At 39.7% G+C, this 15,486-nt stretch overlaps 3 protein-coding genes across 3 annotated transcripts in view; 2 read left to right on the forward strand and 1 right to left on the reverse strand.

Moving 5' to 3' along the window:
* Nucleotides 1–5,872: 5,872 nt before the first annotated feature.
* On the forward strand, nucleotides 5,873–6,975 carry LOC118752444. The gene is made up of 3 exons (XM_036487363.1): nucleotides 5,873–6,061; nucleotides 6,282–6,632; nucleotides 6,705–6,975. Exons 1-3 carry the CDS (start codon nucleotides 5,873–5,875, stop codon nucleotides 6,885–6,887), a joined length of 723 nt encoding a protein of 240 aa, XP_036343256.1. The 3' UTR covers nucleotides 6,888–6,975.
* Nucleotides 6,883–8,312, reverse strand: LOC118750606 (single-stranded DNA-binding protein, mitochondrial-like). Its single transcript, XM_036485349.1, is given in 5 exon segments — nucleotides 6,883–7,560; nucleotides 7,562–7,652; nucleotides 7,845–7,953; nucleotides 8,019–8,097; nucleotides 8,164–8,312. Coding segments are annotated over 5 exon segments (432 nt in total). The 5' UTR covers nucleotides 8,188–8,312; the 3' UTR covers nucleotides 6,883–7,431.
* Nucleotides 8,313–9,049: 737 nt separating this feature from the next.
* Nucleotides 9,050–15,486, forward strand: part of LOC118738760 (ataxin-2 homolog) — an 8,019-nt gene continuing 1,582 nt past the window's right edge. The window contains exons 1-5 of the mRNA XM_036469723.1: nucleotides 9,050–9,708; nucleotides 11,345–11,727; nucleotides 11,792–13,013; nucleotides 13,072–13,231; nucleotides 14,816–15,475. Of these exons, the coding sequence (XP_036325616.1) occupies nucleotides 9,659–9,708; nucleotides 11,345–11,727; nucleotides 11,792–13,013; nucleotides 13,072–13,231; nucleotides 14,816–15,475 (2,475 nt within the window). The 5' untranslated portion in view covers nucleotides 9,050–9,658. The remainder of the gene's footprint in view (nucleotides 9,709–11,344; nucleotides 11,728–11,791; nucleotides 13,014–13,071; nucleotides 13,232–14,815; nucleotides 15,476–15,486) is intronic.

Here is a 15,486-nt window from a genome sequence, read left to right on the forward strand (position 1 = left end):
TTATTTGCACCATTAAATAATAGATCACACCAGCCTACAAGTGTACCGAAAAAAGGTTCCCCAAAAAACATTTGAAATGTTATAAAAAAAAAATATTGACCAAAATTATTTGTTTTTTTTTTAGTTTTTATAGAAGTTTTAGGTCTGCAGTTTCATACATCATGAAATTTTATTGTAATAAAGTGTAAGTTTGGGGTATCCAAATGGTCTGAAAATAGCAGCAAATCATTGTAGTAGTTAACGAAAGAAATACTTATCAGCAGAAAGCGTGTATTCGATACTATATATATAGATTCTGACAATTAACCAACCATTCCGGCTAGCGAATTTAGTAGATTCTTAAATAACACTTTTCTATATCTAGAGCTGTCCAAAAATTTAAGAATGATTCGGCCTGACTTAAATTTTTGAAGTCTGTGTTCGAATAATTACTCGGCTCGAATCAAAATTCATAGAATACAGGTTCGAAAAATAAAAATAAAACGATGGCTTTTTCGAATTGAAACTTGATAATCGAATTTGGAGATGTTCGCGTTAAATATTTAACGCCAAGGTGTAGAGTGTACGCTAGTATCTATACTTTTTTTTTTTTGGATTCCAAAAATGCGTCCTTCATACTGCTTTTATACGAAAAAATTATTATTTTTTGTTTTTTTTTTGTTGCGATCAAATAATGTACATTATATGTTATAAAATTAAAAAAATACTGTTCTTGTAAATATTATGTACTATTGTATGTTATATAAAGTTATTATAAAGGTGATAAGTTATGACTACACTAAGTGCTTTGACACCTAAATTTAAGATTTTTCAGAAAGCGAAGATAATCGATGTGTGCACTGAACGGCTTATATGTATGTACATTAGGGTGGTTCTTAAAAAATCAAATAAAGGCTTTTTTTAGGTCTCACCCCCTCAATCGGTAATACCACCGTTACAGATATCACATATCGAGCCCTAACCGCCAAAATAACGTAAGCCACATTTTTTTCAAAATTTTCTTTTTGATGCAGAAATGCATCTAGATGCTCTAGGAATATTTCTGCATCAAAAAGAAAATTTTGAAAAAAATGTCGCTTACGTTATTTTGGCGGTTAGGGCTCGATATGTATAAATTTTTGCTCCGATTGGAGTCGGTTAAGACGTCTTCATAGGGTAATCTGAACTTTGACCCCTGTACGGCACGCCTTAACCGACTTCAATCCGGACCAAAATTTATATGTGATATCTTCGAAAATAGTAGCATTGACTTCAAAAAAAATTAGACGGTTTTCAATTCGTCGGAATATTTTTTTTGTATGTATGTTATCGCACAACTTTGGACCACGTTAACTAATTTCTATAATTATTTTCGTATCAGAAAGGTGGTAGCTTAAGGGTAGTCCCATACTAATTTGGTTTAGATCCGATCACTGGATCATGAAAAAATTAACGAAACTTTTGAAATTTTATATGAGAATTTAAGTCGGTTTTGTTTTTTGCTTAAAAATACTTGTTTCATGCAGATATCTAGGTCAGGGATAAGTTTTGCGGTCCATCTACCTTGCTGAGCCGAGTTCCATTATTCCTGCCACTTTCGGATAGTCTGTTGCCTTGCTGTGGCTATTTTAAGCAAGCACGATAGCAAGATTTTGGTTCTGACTTTTGGTTCTGTACCTTTAGAGATTCGGTCCATAATTCCCTACCGTACAGGAGGATGAAATTGGTCGTACTCATTCGAAATTTTCTTTTTATTATGCAGAAATTTCAAGTCTTGTTTCGAGAGCTTGCAGTATGTCGACCGATCTGACGCTGTTAAACACGTTTTCAATGTCCAGAGACGCAATAAGGACTACACGGGATGAGTAATTATTTCCGCTCTGCGCGGCTACTACTCCTTCTATTACGTCTTCTATTGCTCCTTGTGTACACTTCCTCGTGACATTGCGTTTACAGTTTCTCGAGAGTCATATAGCTGCTGTTCCCGTTGTGCCCTGTTTGTTTTTAAATTCCGCTGTGGCAGGAGGGCGCCGCGGTTTTACTCCGATGAAGGTTTGCTTGAAGGAATCTCATTTCTTAGTTAGCTTGTTACACTCCGTGCAGCTGCCGCATCCATGTATGTAATTCAAATCTTTATTATTTGCGTCTAGGCATACATATTCTGCCTTATCCTGAGTTTCGCCCGAAAAAAAACTCACCCGTAAATTTTAAATCCGCCCATCATAAATACATGGAAGCCAAAAGTGAAAAGTGAACCGGTTCGGGGAATATGAAACTCAAAATAAGGCTTAGTAGTATGAAATATCGAATCGAGTTTCCCTTGATTCAGGTTCAGTACCATCTGGCATACATTTTTATAGACCACGTAAATCCAGCCACGAAAATATAAACATACATACATATATAAGTACATGTTAAAAAGATTATAAAAGATTTACAGTTGCGCTCTGAAACTTAAAGGAACTCGAAAATTAAATTCACAAGCCTTCTGCGCTTTTGTGGCATGCATTCAAAGCTGATTCATTTAGCAGCTTGCGATTTTGTGCCTTCATTTTTAGTACATTTGTAAATGAATGCTAATTAGTATCTTTTTCCAAGTCAACATAAGAAAATAAGAATACATACTGGAACAGAAGAAGGAAAACGAAAATGAAATTCGAGCAGCAACATTTTAGCTAATTTGGTCTAATTGATAACCCGGTCGGAAATGAGTATCAGACTCGTTCAAGCTCTGTGTCGGATTTAAATATTTTGTCTACACTTAGCGAATTCCTTTTACAAATTGGTCAATGGGAAAACGACTTAAATTTTTGGTATAGTTCGGGCTTTATATTTGTCATTTATACATACACTGCCGGAAAAAAGGATTCGCACAGCTAAATTTTCACAATATATGCGACAATTTGTATTCTTAAATTTTTTTTCAATTTTTATAAAAATAGAGTACAGTCTACAAAAAAAAACATAACTTCTCAACTTTTTAATCAGATTTTTTAGAATTGTTTTGAGTATGCAGATTTGTAGCCTAATTGAAGTTGTCGCGGCCTAATCGCCACTTTTTTCCACAGCAGCAATACTTTCGACCGAATGATCTGCACGAAGACGCGCGGGCGTTGTCGTCACGTTTTGCAGCGACCCAGTTTCTTTGAATTTCGGCACCAAACGGATGTTGGTTGACTCAGATGGCCGGTTATGTTTACCATTCTGGCTGAACGACTATTTTTATAAAATATTTGGATCACTTTTACGCTTTGTTCAACTGAGTATCGCTCCATGGCTCCTGTAGTAACAATTTTTTGAAAAACAAAAAACACATCACACCGGTTACAATGGAATGACCCAAATGCTAATTTCAAATTTATTAGTGGGTATTAATATATATGCATTCTTTTCCAACAAGAATAGACATGTTCATGCAAACATAAGTATGTGGATTTCATTACAAAGTGCGATTTGTAAGTCTAGTCATATCTATATCGATAGTAAGCGTCATTAAGTGTGCGTATCGAATGCTTTTTTATTTAAATATATTCCTTTTGAGCAACGTTTCCATAACTAATATTACTCCTACTGAACCCTAAATGCGCAGTCATTCACGGTGGTTAGGGTGCGCGCATAAAAAATGTGAATATGAACGTATATATTTCTCATCCAACAAAAACTAAAACGAAAGGATGTGAGCGATATCAGTCATCCATATTTAAGTGATGAACTGCAGATACCGAAGCCTAATCACTTCCTAGCGCCACAAATTCCACGACCATTCTATTCAACAAATACACAAAGCTGGGGGAAACTCCACGCGGACTTAAAAAGAGACCACCTAGAGATCCTATCAGTTTTTGCTTAAGAGCCGTGCTCCGCCGGTGAACGCTGTTCACAAGACTCCGTGTGTCAGGATCGTCGAGTTGAATGGGCTTTCCACAAAGAGTTGAGTGGTGTCGTGTTGCCACTAACCGCTTGCTGAACTAACTGAAGAGATAACTATTGAGGTGGCTGCACAAGTCCGACATCGGTTCAGCCAAGAGGCACCGAATCCCTCGCTGTAATTCTACTTCGTCTTAAGTTAACTTCAAGTGGTGGCGGAGGGAGTTTGGTCATGTAAAGACGAAACGGGAGGGTGCGGCCTTAGGATGCTTTCGGAGAATTTGTATTCTGCTTAGTTTGGGTGCGCCTTTTTCTATGCCCACTTTCGTCTTTTCTGAAAGTTACGATTCTGTGGAGTTATAAAAAAACGCGAATTCCCTGTTACAGTAAATTTGGTTGCAATTCAAAGAAGAGAGCCAGTTCGAAGAGATAGCCATTTACTTTTGACTGAAAAAAAGAAACCTTAAATGTTTTCTAGCAGTCTACGGAAAAGTAGGAAAAGGAGTCTACGTTACCGCAACGCCCCAGATTTATATCGGACCAAGGACTATTGTTGTTGTAGCGGGACTACTAAGACCCGCGTGGGTCAGTTTGTCCATATATCGTTGTCGTGAAGCTTAACTAACGGTAGGCCCAAGAAACGCGCTATTTCGACGGGCTCGGACGAAAGGGAGAGGGGTGGTATTAAGCTTACATGTGGAGAGGTGGTAAGTATAGTGGAGAGAGTCTCTAAATGCTGCACACTCATTGCGGATATCGAGGTCGAGCCTGGACAAGTAGCTTTTGAGACGGCTACAATATCCTGACCGTAATTGACCCAGAGTAGCGCGGGTTTTTCGCTACAGTGGAAGCTCAGAATCTGCATTAGCTGGTGACTGAGTTGCAATCACGGCATTCATAGGTCGAGAGTCGTCGTAGGTAGTGACCGACTCTATGAATTGTTGTAGCGGCTACAACAACCCCGCCCAGATAGGCTAGGCCCACAATCGTTGTCGTCAAGGTCTACTAGCGGAAGACCCAGTAAGCGTGCAGCCTCGATGGGGTCTGTCCATAAGAATAGGGGCGTTAGTAGGGTGGAGTTCAGTGGGCATGCGAAGAGAAGCGTTGAGTCATGGGGCGCCTCTCCGCATGCCGGGCATTCATTTGGGACATCTGCATTTGTTCTGCTCAGGTACGAATTCATCCTGCTACAGCGGCAAAAGCGAAATTGGGCTATTGTGGTTCGAGTCTCCCGAGGCAGACGAAGCTCTGTCTCGTTCACGTCTGGTGGTTGTGTGCCTGGAACGGAGTTCACAGGTCGAGAGTCTACATAACTCGAGACTGACTTCGTCCGTCAGTTCATAGATACCTTGCTGTTGCGGCTCTGTACCTTATTGAAAACTGCGGTTGTGTGCCAAGACCTGCCACTGCAGATGCTTCCGCAAAAGCTCTTTGGGGAGTTTTTATGCAGGTACAACCCAGAAGGGTGCAAACCTACGGCAGGGTCTACCCCCTGATTGGAAGGGAAAAGCCGGTTGTCGGGGAATGTCCAACTTTTAAAGCAACAGGCTGCATTCAAAGCGTTTAACGCCTTTTCAGCCACGTTTCTTCACTAGGTTATCAAAAAATCAAATTGCAGTAGTCCATCATTTGATCCAGAACAATAAGGACAAGTTTTTAGGTGTGCGGCTGTGTTTTAACTTTGTTTAAAAGATCGAGCTGGCTGGTTTAAGCTGAGATTAGCCAATCAAATGTCAGCCAGCTGTTCAAAACAAACGCAGTAATATAAGTTAAAGTGGCCTCAAGTGATTTAAAAAGACAGTGGTCCACTTTCGAACTTATTAAGCCGACCGTACCTTCAAAAATATTACCTACTGTAATTTGGATGTCAAGGTGTGTCATTTTCTTACTAGGAAGCCCCCAAGAATCTGCTACAACAAATTTTTAGTACATTATCGATCAAAATGTACATACAAAAAAAAACGTTAATGAAAAAAATTTGTAAAAAATTATTTTCTATCGCTAAAAAATTGTAAAACAAACAAAGATGTCAAAATTCTGCGGTGTAATTTCTAAGCGTCTAAATTCCGAAGCGTTGGAGCCCATGCGTTTCAGTCATCTAGAAATGCTCATTCACTGGCTCGCCAGTGAGTCTGAATCGCTGGAATCAGATTTTCTAACAAAAAGTGAAGCGGTACAAGAACAGCAGCTGCAAGTGATACAGAATGAAACTAAAGTAAATAAAGCAAAATCGATTTTTTTTACTCTACATTCTAATAGTTGATTTCCACCAAGCCTTAACTGCAGTTTATGCCGCTTGAAAAACGGATATTACAACTACTTATTTAGTAGAAGCAAACGAAAGGAAAAATGCAAAACCTTTCCGATCACCCCACGTTGGAATTATTTTAACTTTTCTGAGCTCTTAACTGCAGTTAAGCCTTTGGTGGAAATAGGCAATAACACGCACACACTCCTCCACTCTTCTGCAGCTCAATGGCATTCATGAAATAATGCAGACGCTTAAACAAAAAGTAGCCGCCACGGAGCAGGAGCTGCAAGTGAACGGCGCGAGTATAAAAATGCTTGAGAGCAATATCAAAGCCCTGGAGGATTATGCAAAGCGACCATTGACACCAGCTGGCATCACCTGCGGTTGTCCACTCGTTTGTCAGCAGCATCAACAACACAATATGTTGAATCTGTTGCAGGACACCGATCGCACCATCAACCAAATGAATACGGTAATGAATGAGATACATGAGCTGGAGCCATATATGGAGCAAATGAGTAATCCGTATCATACAGTACGTCACGAGTTTTTCGATGCATATTCTTTTAATGCCCAAATGGCCAATGATGAAATCTTTACGCTTTAGATAAGCAGCATTCTGGATTGTCATGTTTCGACTTTGAAACAGACTGAAAAGAATCTGGATCGTTTAGTCGATAAGTTGAATGCGGTCGATGAGATGTTTCAGTTGGCGATGCGTGAGTGGAGAAATATTTTCCAAAATTGTGATATTAATAAAGACGCATCTTATTTATACAAACTATTTTAGTAAGAATTTTAATATTGTATCGCAACTGGTCTAGCACAATTAATTCTAATATCGTTTTAAATGCTCACTAGATGTATTACAAATGTATTTTAATTTGCAGGACATCTTGCCGCCTGACGACAGAACCGATAACAATCTGCGCCGCTGAACTTTAGCAAGGCAATTGGTGGGTGCCTCAGCAATATGCGAGTTTAAAATTCGAATATAATCCTTTCAAGTGCATAACAAATTTTTTTGTACATAAGTATGTATATTGGATACACATTTTCGGTAATTTGCAAATTTCAATTCACTTTCGAACTTAACAAATAATGAATTTTCTGTGATAATTAAAATAACTGAATTTTAAAAATGAATGTAGTAAATCAATTACTTCTCACAACAAAGTGTCGAGAAAATGGTTAATTGCGGTGATTCCTATATACTAATTGAAATTATTTAGTTATTAAAACTTTACAAAATTAAGCTTAGAATGTGTTATAGTTACATAAGAATAGTGTATGAAACGCTTAAAAATATGTAACTTATCTACACAAAAATATAATCACGCCTCAGTTCGGAAGAAAATTACATCATCAGCTATTATGCTAGTGGTAGTCTTTTGATTGCCTGACTGGTCGGTAATTTCACCATAGGTGATTTTTCCTTGAACCATTGTACGTTGACCTTTTTTTCAGATGCTGCATGACGGTATCACGTAAAGCTGGTTTGAAAACCACTACGCGATGCCATTCGGTACGTTGTGCCCAATCACCATTTTCGTACCTGTAGAACGCGTAAAAAGTGGGTAAAAAAAAACCATTTTTAACACTGTGGCTGCGGCCGCAAGTACCACGGAGCCAATGCCCTAAATTGTAACCACTTAGATTAATAGAAAGCCTTATAAATTTAGGCGGAAAAATTGCGAACACGGCTTTGGTACTCTGCAGCAACAGCATTTAAATGTTAATATGTTACCTGTAATTAGCATGCGTCGCCACAGAAAACATTACAACCGGGTGCTCTACGGAACCCCGCATTTGCGGATCAGCGCCAACTCGGCCGAGAATGGTGACATTGTTAACAGCTGAATTAATGGATATACATTTACCATAAGTGGGTTATAAATTTGAGTTAACTTAGTAGACATACTTTTTTCTACGCGCTGCGGAGCCTCTGTTGCGGCACAACGTGCTGCATGTGCCAAAGCCATGCGGATTGGGGAAATTAACTGTAAGCAAATGGATATCATGGTCCTAAATAACATTGTAAGAAAACATAAATATTATTATCTTACCGAACGTGCAGTTTGTGTCAACATTGTTTACTGAAGTCGTCGATTTTAACAAAAAGAATTTATCAAAATATGCTTTGAAGAAGGTTAAAAAACAGTGCCGGCAAATCAGCTGATTGTCAAATGGCTACCACAATGGCGGGCGCAAGTTTTGCGACATCTGCCGTGGGAAAGTGAGTGTTCATACAATATCGGCAGCAGATGTCTCTGAGCGAGGTAACCCAGCAAGAACACAATCGGCTAAATTATATGTGTTCAAATAATTCAAATCTTTAGATTTACGTTCTTGGTTCTTAAATGGTAAATGGTATGGTATGGTATGCTATGATAAATTTCGTGGAAGTGTGGAGGAATTGAAAATCTTTGCCGTGGTGGCAGCCGGCATTTCGTCGACGAGTGGTATATTTTCCCGACGACAACTCAAAATTTCTGAAGAACAAAAACGGTCACTGGAAATGCGCCTTCTCATTTATATACGTTCTCTGTTTCCATTTTTATTTTAGTTTTTGTTTTCATCAGACACCAGCACGCCTCTTCCTCCGCAAGCATCCCCTCTGCCTAGTGCTAATCAGTTTTTTGTTTTTCTTTTTTTATTTGCATTTTGCTTTTCACTATGGTAAATTTCGTCGAAGTGTGGAGGAACTGAAAATCTTTGCCGTGGTGGCAGCCGGCATTTCGTCGACGATTGGTATATTTTCTCGACGACAGCTCAAAATTTCTGAAGAACAAAAACGGTCGCTGGAAATGCGCCTTCTCATTTATATACGTTCTCTGTTTTATATACGTTCTCTGCCGGAGGTACAGGGTGAGAACCCGTGTTTAGCACCTTGTACTTCCGGTAGTCCATTCCAATGTATTCCGGTAGTGCATTCCAGAATTCAGCGAAATTTTGACAGTTGTTGTCAAATTGACGTTCGTGCCTCGTCGTGCAGTAAATTGGCCGAAGTATAAACGCATTTTAAACGAAGCGTATTGCAGAAGTAAAAAAGTTAACTTCACTGTGAAAAGAAATTGTAAGCTTATTGTGCGTTAGTACGAGCGTAAAAATATTCATATATAATTTACACAAACGCAAAAACGAAAGCTAAATTTTAACGCGATTACGGCAGCATCGTGTGTGCATGTGGAAAGCATTGTAATTGCATAAAAAACCAAAGTGCCGAAGTGTGCAACGTTTCTTTGACTTTGTGTTTTTGGCATACGGAAATCGGAACTCCTTTTTTTTAAGATTCGTTAAATCAACTAATCAAAGCTTAAAGCAACTCCTGTGGAAGTTGTAAAATACGTATATACGTAAAAAGATTGAAAGCGTGCTCGCAAAGCGCTGCGCGGATCCATCATAGTACGCATCATCGTTGTGGATCGAATCGACCAAGGCAGAAGAAACAGCAGTGGAGCAAAAGAATTGACAGCGCGGAGCAACTAAAAGGGGCGCGAGCGAAAGTGCCACTTGTCCACTAATTGTTGTGCAGTCGATAGTAGCAGCACAACGAACAACATGAATACCAACAGCAATAAACGCAAGAACCGCCCCGGTGGCGTATCAAGGTAATTGGTTACTATATGTATTTATTATTTATTATCCATACCCTTAAATATTAACGGCAGTGAATGCAACTTATATAACAGTTAAGAGTTCCGGGTAGCCATGTGCTCTTCATCACAGCCATGGGACGGACATACGTATGTAATGCATAGTTGTTTACATTCCATTGCCTCTTGATAGGTTGTGGAATATCATAAATCAAAAAAAAAAATCACAGAAAATGCTTAAATGTATATTTAAATGGACCCAGCTCTGTGACGGTAAAGATATGTCATGGCTTTATCATGTGATTCATAATTCTGCAAATGTAAATACCGTACGCGGGACTTCAGCACAGCGGCATGCAAGTTAGCATCCAATCGACCTACCCATTTCTGGCGAATGCCATAATTTTTTCATCTTATTTTGATTTGCCAAACGGCGAGGTCATTGGCTTTGACCAAATATGCCGCTGTGTTGTTGGTAATTAACAAAATTCAATAAACCGCCGAGAGAAAAGATGAAGCGAACGAATTCTTGATTTCCTGCATATTGTTTACGAAATTCTTCGATTGCGTAGCCACTGTCGCGGTTTTACGCGTAAAGCTTGTTATTGTGGACACACAGCCGAACACTAAATAGGTACATATAGGCAAAAAGTCACGTCAATGAATTAGAAAGTGCGTTGACTTTTATTATTATTTTTGCAACGTATTTGCTAATGTGTACAATGATTAGCAAGTATTGTTTGATTACATATTTCAGTGTTTTAGGTTAGGTGTCTGTGTTGGACATGTTTTGCAGAAAGCTTAACCTTAAGATGCCAAAGCATATGTTAAAATGACTTGAATAGAAGTAAATGAATAACTAGAGCCATAAGTGGCACAGTTAACTGCATAAGTAAAAAAATACAATATAAGGAGTGTGCCCGTTTTTACTTTCTAGTTTTTAGTTTAATTTCAGGTCATTTAATAACCGCTGGTTAATTCTAAATGCTTTCATAATAATTAAATTTCACAGATATTTACCTGTCCTTATCGGATGTTGTTGTTGTAGCAGCATATAAATTCCCCAAAGAGTTTTTGGGGAGTGTTGCTGAAGTGACAGCCCTTGGCCAAATATAAATCTGGGTCGTTCCGGTCACGTAGACCCGACTGTCGTGGGAACGTGTCCTTATCGGATAACGTCAGTTGGTTAGGCTTATATTCCCCAAAGCTTTTATCTAGTATAGCCAGGTGTTTGTATATGTAGATGTCGTGTCTTGTAAGTACTCCGGGAAAGTATATAATAAAATGTACTTATTAGAGTTTGCATTTTATGAGCGAAAAACGATTTTAGCTTCCCAGCAGTATGATAATATTTTCCACAAGGATTCGCATTGTTATTGTAAATCTTAGAAAATGTCCATCAAATTTTGTCAATGCTGTTGAAGTGATATACATATTAAGTCTGTTGAAAGGAAGCTGTTCCCGTAATTCACCTTACCCGCAAAACCTACCAATCTTGGAGTACTTATGTATCTGGAACAGGCAAATGAAAATCTGGGTCTGTCGGGTTATGCATAGAGTCATAAAAACATAACCTTTATAAAAAAGTGTTAGACAGTTAGTTTTTCATTATAATTTCACCAAAGTTTATAATTGCCTCTTCCTGTTCCAGATATGTGACCGACAATCGGCAGCAACAACACCAACACCAACAGCAGTCCAACAAAGGGCGGACACAAGCGCAAGGCGTCTATAAAAATACGCATTTTATACATGCCGCCACAGCGTTAGTGGGCAGCCTTGTACAGGTGCGTCTGCGTTCGGGTAATATTTACGAGGGCGTCTTTCACACATTCTCGCCTAGTTTTGATGTGGCACTCGAGCTGCCTTTATGTATTAAAACTAATAAAAATGAAGATGAGGGTAAACATGTGCCGAATCACATGATTTTCCCCTGTGACACTGTAGTGAGCATTTCAGCGAAAGATTTTGATTCACGATATGCCACAACAAAAACATTCGCTACGGATGGCGCCATATCAGAAAAGTTCAATGGTAAGATAAATGAATATAGTAGTTTTAATGAGTGGTAGTATATGAGTTTTCTTTCCAATGTCAGGCATACGATTCGAGGAGAAAGAGTTGGAGCCTTGGGATGCGTCTGGTATGAATGGCGATGTTGATATAGAATTGGATGGCGCGTCTAATGGTTGGGATCCCAATGATATGTTCCGCCAGAATGAGCATGTCTTTGGTGTTCAGTCTACATTTGACGACTCCTTGTCAACTTACACGGTGCAGCTTGATAAGGTCGACTCTGATGAGTTCAAGGAGGCAGAAGCGAAAGCAGAGAAATTGGCTGCTGAAATCGAAAGTAATCCTATTTATCGTGAGCGTGTTGATTTAGAGAATGGGGATGAGGAAACTCTTTATGCTGCTGTCGAACGTCCCGGCAGCGAGGTGGAGCGCGAACGTGAACTAGAACGCGAACGTGAGCTAGAGCGTGAACGAGAGCGCGAACGAGACCGCGAGCTTGAGCGGGAAAAAGAACGTGAACGTGATCGAGAGCGGGAGCGAGAACGAGAACGGGATCGCGAGCGTGAGCGTGAACGGGAACAGCGAGATCGGGAACGAGATCGAGAGCGTGATGATCGTGAACGCAGTAAACGTGGTGGTGGTGGAGTTAATAGTGGTGGCGCCTATGAGCCACGGGAAGTCATGGCGGAGCGATATATTACTAAACCGACGCGTAGCATCACCGGACCGCCACCGCCTGTTGCCATGGCATCAACAAATACAATAACAACTTCGTCAACGGCAGCGGTGTCGTCCCAAACTAGCGGCAATGGCCCCACACAACGCTCCCATGTAGAACGTAGTGCTGGCGGTAATAGCAGTGTCGTTGGTGGCGATATGATGGGTAGCGAACGCATTATGAATGCGCCGCCACCAACATCGTCAAATATAGGTCAACAACAGCAGCAGCTGCAGCAAACTAACTCAACTCAGCCGGCTGCTGGCGGTATGGCAGGTGGCAATAAGAGTACGACAGCGCCGCCGTTGGCTTCAAACACTGGCTTGAGCAGTGGATCGGACGGTGGCAACAAGTATGGCGGTGGTTCGATGATGAAACGCAAAACGGTGCCACAGGGCAAGCAAATGATGCGAAATACGTCAACCACAAACAATTCCAACACATCGTCAGGTGTGGGCAGTAGCAGTGGAAATATGACGCAAGGCAGCAGTGGCAATCAGTCAAGTGGAGGCAAAGGTGGCAATTACCAGCCGATGTCGATGCAAAATCAGTCGTCGTATCAAAACTATTCGCAAATCATGCATGGGTACGGCATCATCGTTTCATTTTAATGCACGCTTAAGTTAGCGTTTTCCACATTGCAGGTCAAATCAATATCGCAATCAATCACATATGGGCGGACCGTCAAAGATAAATGGCGACTCTAATGCGAATCCAGGAAAACCAATGCCGCAGCGTGGTATGCGCCAGTACCAAGGTGGTCAATCAAATTCTTCGTTGAATTACAATGACTCACAGAATCAGGCAAGTGTCTTTGATGTTATCTAGGGTCATCCATCTTGGCCTTTTTTTAATTTTAAATAATACACTTAAAACAGAACTAGAGGTCGTAAGTTTTTTAACACTTTCGAAAAAAACAATTTCTGACTGTTACTTTCGAATTTCGACCGTTTTTATAGTTTTTGAGATCCTTGAAATTTCTTTAAACTAAGCACGTCCTTAGCTTACATATAATGTACAAAATTACTTACCGGAAAATCTCCTTGAAACTAAAACGTTATTATCGGTTTATAAGAGTGCGTTTCGAGGACTCTATGAATTTGGATAACTCAGAGATTGACATATCTCGATATAAATCGATATGTTGCCAACTCGATAAACTTTGGATAACTATGTATATATGTAAATTTCGATAACTCGACTGATTTTGATAGCTCCATAAATTTTCGTATCTATCGAGACAAATTTCGATACCTCGTTATACTCTGGTAACTCGATAGAATTCGATAAACCGATAAACTGTAAAAACTCTATATTCTGCACTATCGCTGAATCCATCGTCGTTCAATTTTCGCGAAATCTACAAAATTCCGATCACTGAATCCGATTTGCTACGAAAATATACATTCAAAGTATATGCTTCGTTCGAAATTGTTCGTATTCAGTGATAACATTTTCGTGTATTTCAAGAGAATTCGGACTACAATGGATTCAGTGATAGCCCTGATTATTATATAACCATAGAAATTTCGATAACTCGATATACCTTGAAAATTCCTAGAACTTCGAGTTGTTAAACCGGCAAATTTCGGTAAATCAATAAGTATCGCTAACTTGATAAGTTGAAAGAACTTGATAAATTATAAATCGATACATTTCGTTAGCTCCATTAATAATGATAATTCGATAAAAATCGATAACTTGCTAAATTCCAGTACCTTGACAAATTTCCATAATCCAATAAATTTGTATAAATCGTTAACAATCGTTAATTTCTCATTCAATAAACATTGATTAATTTTAGTAATTGAGACATTCCGATAACTCAATAAACATGGTTAACTCGATAAATTTCGATAATTATAAAGTTCGATTGCTTGATAAATTTCAATAAGCTGATAACTGGATTTGTTCGATTCTTATAAAAATTGGTTAATAAATTTCCCTAAGCTTTTCTCATTTCTTTCATTTTCATCTTTATCTTCAATGTTGCCTTCACTTTTTTACCAATTATTTCTTTATCATCACAAAGTTTATTTATTATAAACTTTCTATTTCAAATGAGAAGGAAAACAAAATGCGAAAACAACTAAAACTGAAAAGATTGCAATAACAATTATACACACATACAGAAATTTTTAAACGACAATTTTGCCCGTAACTGAAAAGTTGACCTTACGAATGGACCACCTACAGCACAGTCGCGGCCATCATTTGCATGAAATTAATTTAAAAAAGTAAATTTCGGATACGGCTTTTTCGGGTAATAACAAAGATGCCGATATCCAGTTCTGTTTTAAGTTGTCTATTTGAAATTAATAAAAGGTGTAGATGGATCACACGTTACTGTCTTTATTAGGCACGCTTTTTAATCATTTTTACTTGTAGATCTCTATGAGCAAAACTCACGGTCCACCACATGGCCAACAGCAGATCGGTGGACCAATGGTCGTGAACAATAGCACATCACCACCCCTACAAACGGGCGGTGGTGGTCCTCATGGTCACGGACAGTCACAAAGCGGTGGTGTGGTCATGTCTGGCCCACCTAATCAGCCACCCCCACAGCCACAGCGACAAATGCGCAATCAGATGCAGGACTTGCGCCAGTTTGCACAAGATTTTCAGTTGGCAAACAGCGCATCAACATCTCCTCCACAACAACCACAACAATCACAGGTGCCGATACAGCAACAACAGCAGCAACACCAACAGCAACAATCGCAACAGCACTTGAATATGGGTAAAGGCGGTGGACACCAACCACAGCCTTCGGTATCGCCGCCACAGCAGCAACAGCAGCCACAACAACAGCAAGTTGTTGTGCAGCAACAACAACAACAGCCACACATGAATATGCAGCATGTACAGCAGCAGCAGCATCACGGGCAGCATCACGCCCCTCCACCGCAGCAGCAGCAAGCGCATATACCACAACAGCAACAGCACTATGTGCCGTCGCATTTGGTGCAGCAGCAGCAGACACAACAGCAAGTGCAGCAGCACCTGCCAACGCAGCACGTGCATCAGCAGCAGCAGAAACCGCATTTGGACAGCGG

This window comes from Rhagoletis pomonella, unplaced genomic scaffold, assembly GCF_013731165.1.
Source record: "Rhagoletis pomonella isolate Grant_MI unplaced genomic scaffold, Rhpom_1.0 Rhpom_scaffold_00001, whole genome shotgun sequence".
Taxonomy (NCBI): domain Eukaryota; kingdom Metazoa; phylum Arthropoda; class Insecta; order Diptera; family Tephritidae; genus Rhagoletis; species Rhagoletis pomonella.